General features: G+C 36.3%; 1 protein-coding gene across 1 annotated transcript; it reads right to left on the reverse strand.

Annotated features, from left to right (window-relative positions):
- Window positions 1–1308: 1308 nt before the first annotated feature.
- On the reverse strand, window positions 1309–2379 carry OR2T3 (olfactory receptor family 2 subfamily T member 3). The gene has a single exon (XM_024995372.2). It carries the CDS (start codon window positions 2377–2379, stop codon window positions 1408–1410), a length of 972 nt encoding a protein of 323 aa, XP_024851140.1. The 3' UTR covers window positions 1309–1407.
- Window positions 2380–8532: the final 6153 nt, after the last annotated feature.

Genomic DNA, 8532 nt, shown 5'->3' on the forward strand with positions numbered 1-8532 from the left:
AAGTACCATGGTGATGTTCTGTTGCTAGTTCTATTAGTGGTAGAGAAATCAAGATAGTGGGATGGGAGGGAGTAATTTGATATTAAAGCTGCTGTGTAGCAAGCTAGGATTTAGCTGGAGGTCTCCTTGATCCTACACACTCTCTCACAGCTCCACCACTTGAAGGCAAATAAAAAGAGTAGAAAATTCAGAGGTGGGAATAGAAATCACAGTTTGCAACAGGTGTTAGGGACTGCCTGTGCATATTACCTCTGTATTTGTCAAGGAACTTGAATAGCAAATTTTGCTTTCCCCATCTCAAAAGTGATTATAAGGCAACTGTTAGGGCTTGGGCAAGTTCACAAATGCCACATAGCTCTTGAGAACTAAAGAGGCAGATTCTGAACTAACTTCAAGACTAATTCTTTTTCACTTGATTACATCTAATCACAACAGTCCCCCTATTTGTGGGTAAATTCAAAATCAATATTTCAGTTTTTCTTTGCACTTTGTGTTCCTGGATGACAAATACATAAATCAAACACTCATTTAAAACAAAAATCAAACTGATTGGAAAGATAATATCTAAGACTTATCTAATGATATTGTTAATAATAAGATTAAAATTGTTTAATTGCTAGTGTCAGTTTGGGCAGTTTTGCTTCTTTTATTTATGTAATCACAGCAGTTTCTAAAACTAAAATTTTACCTACCTCTAGATAAAGCTCTCACTTTTTAGATACAGGTTCTTTCCCCTCATTGGTGGAGTTATTTCCATGTTCAGACAAATTCCTTATGTAACACTATAGGAATAATCATAAACGAATAGCAAAAGCATTGAGTTGACATGCCATGTAAAGAATTGACATGCAGCAGGTATGGGGTATGAGAATACCCAATGTCTAACATTTGATAGCAAGATAAAGGTTCTGTTCCAAGTGGTGGTACCTCAACAATTGAGAATCCAAGTCTCCTTCTTGTACGTTAATCAGAGGAAATGTACTTTTTCCTAATTTCACATATTCCCAAAACACTAGACACTTGTATCATTTTGTTCATGAATATAGAAGTTCCTGAAGACTTCATAGTAATTCACTTTTACTGCTATTGTTCAAAATCAAGTCTCATACTAAAATGATTGATAAACTTGGGATGTGAGATGAGATAGAGGGCATTATGTGTAGTTTTCTTTATGTCAGTGTTGACATAAAGGATAAAAGGACTCATATATAAAAGGACCATAAGAATGTTACATTTAATGTGATAAATTAGGATGAATAAACAGGATGGAGGAGAAATGTCACAGGCATAGGAAAGAAGAAAGACATGACTAGACTTAGTTTGGGGGACCCTGTAAACAGCAGACAAATGAAAGCAGAAAAAAGGAAAGGAGGGATAATATAAAAGTTGAAAGAGTCGTGGTCATTCCTAGACTTTCCCCTTTACAACTTTCTCTAGGCTCAGTCCTAATTGCATCCTGCTCCTCAGAGCACCTGTGACATCTTTATTGTGGAAGCTGTAAATGATGGGGTTCAGCACAGGGGTGATGATGGTATAAAAGGCTGACACCATCATGTCCTGCTCAGCTGTGTGGTAGGAATCGGGAAGCATGTAGGTGTAGATGGTGGCACCAAAGAAGAGTAACACTACAGTCATGTGTGAGGAGCAGGTGGCAAAAGCCTTCCTGTGGCCCTTGGCTGAATTAATCCTGTGGATGAGGTGCAGGATGAGGGCATATGAGCTTGAGATAACCACAATGGGGATGAGGAGCATGAGAATACAACATAGGTACATGAGCATTTTATAGAGGGAGATGTCATAGCAGGAGAGCTTCAGCAATGCAGGAGCCTCACAGAAGAAACTCAGGATTTTTCTGGAATGACAAAAGGGGAAGCTCATGGCTATGGGTGTGAGCAACAAACCATCCACCATTCCTAGGAACCAGCATCCAGACACCAGGCATTCACAGACCCTCTGGTTCATCAGCAGGGGATAATGGAGAGGTCTGCAAATAGCAGCATATCTGTCATAGGCCATGGCGGACAAGAGAAAAGTCTCAGCTCCAGCAAGCGTCAGATAGAAGAACATCTGGATCCCACAACCTGAGGGAGAGATTGTATGATCTCCTGTCACCTGGCCCAGGAGCATCTTGGGCACAGTCACAGATATGTACATGAGGTCCATGAGGGAGAGCTGGCTGATGAAGAAGTACATGGGGGTGTGCAGGCGGGGCTCCATGTGGACGAGGATGATGAGGAGGGCGTTCCCAGCTAGGGCCATCAGGAAGAAGATGAAGGTCGCAGTGTAGAGGAGGAGGGCATGTTTGGTTTCACCAAAGAGCCCCACAAGGATGAAATCACTTGACGTTTGATTCTGTGAAGTTTGACTCCCTGAGTACATGGATACAGTTCTCACTGAAGAAGGAAGAGCCATCACTTTTAAAAATTTCATATGCACATACTTTTTAAGATTTTTCCAAAAAAGTACTTAAAACTATTTTTTTTTTAACATGAGATTGTACTGATGTAAAGTCAAATGTTCAAATTTCTGAAAGGCCAGGTTGCACTTTGGCCACACGTTTTGAGGAGATTATGAAACGGACCTGGGGAGGTGACAACTATACCAACAGACAAGTTGCTTACACTCTGTAAATTACTTACTTTTCCCCCAAATTGAGAATATAAAAGGACTCATCTCATAAGATGATTAGAAAACTAGAGTAGAAAACACACAATAAGTTTTAACACAATATGAATGTAGAGTGAAATCATTCACTAAAGCTTCCACTCCACTTTTGGACACAGTAGACCATCCAGGACTCAGAAACTGAAGTCAAAGCTGGTGCTAATGTCAATGTTAATATTGTTAATTGTACTAATATAAGTAAAGTTTACTGAAATTTGAAATATCATTAAATATTTTTCTCTCATGTTTCAATTAATTCCACTTCCCTCACTAAACATTTCAATTTACTCAACTGTTTCTTGCACAATGAAGCTCCATAAAGCAGAACCACCATGGGTATCAGAGCAGAGACTGCTCAGCCTGTCTGTGGAGAGCAGCTCTAGGTGAAGACCTCATGCAGGACAGAAAGCAAGAGGGGATCAGTCTTATACAATATGGGAGCCAGAAGATGTACAGATTTGGTGCAGGACAGAAGGGTACTCAGTGTGCGGACCTTGTACAGAGCAAAGAGGGCCATCAGGATACAGAGCCGATAAAGGGCAGGAGTCCAGGAATGTCCTGCTTGGTCCCCTTCAAAGCCCCAAGATAACATCTAAGGCATTTAATATATTAAGAGTCATTTAGACAAATGATTTTTACAGGAATTTTTTTAAAAAGTAACATACGTCCTGACTAGCAATTATTTTAGTTTAGAATGAATTGAATAACATTTTTTTCTCATGCCATTTATTCTCCCAAAACAGTGTCTAAAATATTAGATATTTCATGCACAGTGAATGAGTGAGTGATAGGAGTTAATGAGATTGGATGGAGTAGCTGGTTTACTGACACACAAAGCTGCAACCCAATCTTGATCCCTCCAGTCCTGTATCTCAGTTTTCATAGGAAACTAATAAAATTCTCTTGTCTATAAATTATCAGTTTTGTTCAACAACAGCTTTGCCTGAATGTTTCAGTTTTCAACTTTCTGAATTATACTTAACCTAATTATCCTATACTTATTTAAGTTAGGGATAGAGTTCTAGATTATGGAAAGTTCAGGTGCTCAATGAAAGACTTTTTATCAGTCTCAGGGTTAGAGAAATTTGCACACCAGTTTAGAGAAATTTGTAGGGAAAAGTTCACATAATATCTGAAATACATGGATAAGTAAAATGTAATGTAGTGAACTTAGAGCAAAATTTAGAGTTTAGAACTTAGAGCAAAAATAAATAAATAAATAAAAGTGTGTGACTTCAGGAAATCTAAAGTCAGAATTACATTAAGGATAGCAACAGAAATCAGATGTCTTTGCTCCTTACTTGGTTTGTTCCTTTATGAATTTCTGAGGAAACATGCTAACAAGCCACATCCCAGGAATGAGACAAGCAAAGAATATAGTGCATATACCTTTTAAGTCCTTCCCGTTCCTTCAGAGAGTAAATCTGAGTCACACCAGTGAAGCTGCTTTTACAAGTCCAAAGCCAAGGCAATCATGTTTAAATTCAGGAGAAAAAGTGGGAAAGTTACACCATCAGGTTTTTCACGTTAGGGAATTGGGATAAAATTTTGTTCTTCAGCCCTTCGTAGCATTAAACAAGCATAAAAACTAACAAGACTGGAGAAGCAAGGAGGAATTTTGAAGTTTCGTATTTATTCATATTACCCACACTTGGCATCAGCTCATCCTTGGAACTCTACTTTTTTTAAGGCATTCTCATAATCCACCATTTTGTTTTTTGTTTTTCCATTTACTTTACCAGTTATATTGTATATTTCCACTCATGGTATACATGGGAATTGAATGTGTTTGCCACTTGGGTGCTGCACCTATCAAAAATCAATCTTCCTTTTCCATAAGGATATGGTACATTAAGTTTAAAATATACTACTCAGATTAAAATCACGTTTTTCCTTTTTCATGCTTATTTAAAATGTTCTCTCTCTTTGTAAATATAAATCTTAATTTCAGAAAGGAAGTATTTTGGGGAATATAAACAACAAAGTCAGAACTTGACCCAGAACTGATTTAAAACTGTGTTTCTCCCCTCACACATTCTGCGGTCATTCTGTAGTTGCATACTTTGTGTGTGTGACACTGTGCCATCCAGTGATTGCTTCAGATGCTCCACAGTATAACAAATATACTAATACCTGAAGATGCAGGTGTTGTATCTTCAGTTCATATCTCTTCTCCAGATTTAAAAGCCCATTATAGCTTTATATGAAACATTTATTCAAATTGTGCTTTCTAATTGTGTATCTAAGTTCATTAATATGATTCCCAAACTCAAAGAAATCTGAGTTTAAAATGTTATCAGCAACTCAGCTTTCTGATTCCGCTCAGTTTCTTATTTTCATGCAATTGGAATAGCATAGAGGAAGCCAGATGGCAGCAAAAGGGATTTTATAATAGAAAAAACTGGGGGCTTAAACTTGCAGAATTGTTGTTTAAGTATTACCTTTACTTCTAACTGTATAATCTTAGTCATGCCACTAAAATCTCTGGGTGTCAGTTTCTCAGAATCTGAAAACAAAAGAGGCAACATTTATGTACCTCCTATGCTTCTGTGAACCTCAAGACATCTATAGTTCTAATGTGCAAATGTGGTCTAAGCTTTCTCCATGACAGGGTGATCCTCCTTCCCCTTATTCCTAACCTCAAAGGCTCAAAGATTTCCCTTGAAGGTCTGCTGCATCAAACTTAGAATACATAATTCAGAAATGGAAAAAGCCATGAAAAAATAATTAATATTTACCAGTGCTGACTTGGTTCTGGGCACTGTGCTGAACCTTTCTCAGCACATCATGGGTACAAAGACTGAATAATTCATTTCAGGCCCCTGTCTGATCCTCTGGACAAGTAGGTCCAAACACCAGGAATAAGAATCAGCTCTTTACAAGAGCCCATCCTGCCCTCCAACTTTGTTACCCTTAGGTCTCTGGTACCTTCAAATTGAACCCTTCTTGGATCCTTCCTTTCTGTGAACTTAATCCCTTGGTTTCTGTCTAAATTATAAGAGTTTCTACATGTTCAGCTAAAATGAAAACTTCTGCATTCTCTATCCTCAATCACCGAGAACTCTCACACATTTGAGATATCACAGTGCATCGTTTATACTACGCTCATGGGCTTTATATCACTTATTCCTGTAGTTTAGTTACTTATTTTTAAATTTCAGCAAAAACGCCACACCCAGAGGGATGGTATGGGGAGGGAGGAGGGAGGAGGGTTCAGGATGGGGAACACGTGTATACCTGTGGTGGATTCATTTTGATATTTGGCAAAACTAATACAATTATGTTAAGTTTAAAAATAAAATAAAATTTAAAAAAAAAGAAACAAAACAAAACAAAAAAAACCCTGTAATTTTTAAGTCCACAGAGGGTGGCCAAGTATCCATTGTCTAATATGAGTTTGTAAAAAACAATCTTACTAAATAAACTCATTTTACTTCTTAAAAAAAAAATTATGTGTTTATAATTGAAGTTAAAAAATGTAAAAGGTATCTGGATTCTGTGTAGATAAGAAAGTTTAAAACGTGTATACCTGTAGCGGATTCATGTTGATATTTGGCAAAACCAATACAATATTGTAAAGTTAAAAAATAAAATAAAATACATAAATAAAATGTAAAACAAATCTTTTAAAAATTTTTATTTATTTTTGGCAACATTGGGTCTTCATTGCTGTGTGCAAAATTTCTCTAGTTGAAGTGAGCAGGGGCTACTTTTTAATTGCACTATGAGGCCTTCTTATTGTGGTGGCTTCCATGTTTGTTGAGCACAGGCTTCAGTAGTTATGGCACATGAACTTCACTGCCCTGAAGCATGTGGAATCTTCCCTGGCCAGGAATAGAATCCAAGTCCCCTGCATTGGCAGGAGGATTCTTTACCACTGGTCCACCATGGATGTCCTAAAATAAATCTTTAAAAATCACAGGTGGAGAGTTAATATATTTGAATACATCAAGTTGTGAAATTCTCTCTCAATAAATTTTAATTAATATGATGACATCATTAATGAGCTGTATATATGAATGTTTTGTGCATATTTTACCTCAATTAAGGGCTTTGTAAGGTTCTTCTGAGACTTCCCCAGGTGACTCAGTGGTAAGGAATCAGACTTTAAAGAGAGGAGTTGCAGGATGGATTCTTGAGTCAGGAAGACCTCCTGGAAAAGGAAATGGCAATCCACTTCAGTATTCTAGCTGGGAAATCCCATGGACAGAGGAGCCTGGTGGCCTACAGTTCATGGGGTCACAAAAGAGTCAGACATGACTTAGCAACTAAAAAACAATAAAGGTTCTTCTATAACCACAAATATAAAAGGATTCAATAAAATAAAATAAAAGGATTCAATAAAATAATAATAGTCAATGAAGAGCTCTGTCATCCTGAGTCCCTGAGAGATTTTTGGTGAGCAGAGCCCCAGTCCCACTGAACACACTCACAGTGTGGGTACCTCATACACACTTGTTTGTTGAAAGTCAATGATAAATTGAAGTTGTTTTACTGCAGCACAACATTGTCCATTATGATTGACCCACCCCTGTACTTATAAGTACAATACTGTCTCCCCTTAATCCTCACCTACCTCCTTTTATTTTTTCTGGTTTCATTACATGTATCAGCTTCTTAACATAATGATATTATGTTGTTTTATACTTGATAGGCAAATGGGTTTATTTTATTGTTTTCCCCTAGCACAGCACTATGACTGACATGTAATACATACTTATTAATATCTGTTGAATGAATAAATAAATGAAAGAGAGAAAAGGAGAGAGGAAATTAGTACAACCCTTCCAGAGGAGAATTCAGTACTCTCATAAATTTGAAGAAGTTATTACTCTTTAACTTAAGACCTCTAAGAAGATTATACAAAAATATACATCATCAACACTATTATAGCCAAGAAAATAAAGAAGAAGCCTAAATATTTAATAAAATAAAGTGGATACATCAATAACCAATATTAATATTGATTTATTGAAAATATTTTAAAAATAAAGTTAAGGAGAAAGATATGTTGCAAAATGACCAGTGTGATACCATTTAGTAAAAACCTCTGTTAAATATTAAATTTGGACACATGTGTACAATAAAAATATTTTGTAAATGGCAAGCAAGATGCATAACTTCTGTAAGGAAAGTGCTCTCTCTGAGAACACTGAGGGGAGATGATCAAAGAGGACACAGGGCTTCAATGCATCTATAATGTATGTTACACATTCAATGTATCTATAATGTATCAACTTGAAATAAAGATACCAAACTTGAAATAAATATACCAAAATAATTTGATTTTTTGAAGTTGATTTGGAACATGATGGACACTGTATTAGTATATGATTTGTCAATAGCGATTATTAAATGAATTTTATACACTTCTTGAATCAAAAGCTTAATCATGGGTAGCTTTTCAAGTTTTCAATTTGCATTAATCCAAATTTCAAATTTTCAGTTTATATTAGTACATGCTGTTTTTTATACCTTGCATAATTCCATGTTCTTTCAACACGTAATTGAAAGAACTTAGACTCCACAAATATACAATGAACATTTCTTACACTTTCTCAGATACTGTTTTGTCTCATTTATGTCATTATCTCTTATAGGAAAGTTGATTTATTGATTTCATTTTTATATCATTTATCTCAAAGAGTTTGTAAGCTACTTTGGGAACTAGGACAATGAGAGTTTCCAGTTTTACTAATAGAAAGTGCCTTGCCAACATAGCATGTTTTTTTAATTAAAAAACTGGGGGAAAAAAGATGCTTTTTTAATACTTGACTATCTAGTAGACATTTGAAGTAAACTGAGTTTCCCCGTGCCCAGCCTCCTATCCACCATCCTTCCTGGAGATCTGAAAGATGGTTGTGAATC

Source organism: Bos taurus, chromosome 7 (assembly GCF_002263795.3).
Source record: "Bos taurus isolate L1 Dominette 01449 registration number 42190680 breed Hereford chromosome 7, ARS-UCD2.0, whole genome shotgun sequence".
Taxonomy (NCBI): domain Eukaryota; kingdom Metazoa; phylum Chordata; class Mammalia; order Artiodactyla; family Bovidae; genus Bos; species Bos taurus.

Excerpts from the sequence above, each read along its gene's own strand:
- OR2T3 (XM_024995372.2), bottom strand. The coding sequence starts at position 2,379 with ATGTACTCAGGGAGTCAAACTTCACAGAATCAAACGTCAAGTGATTTC.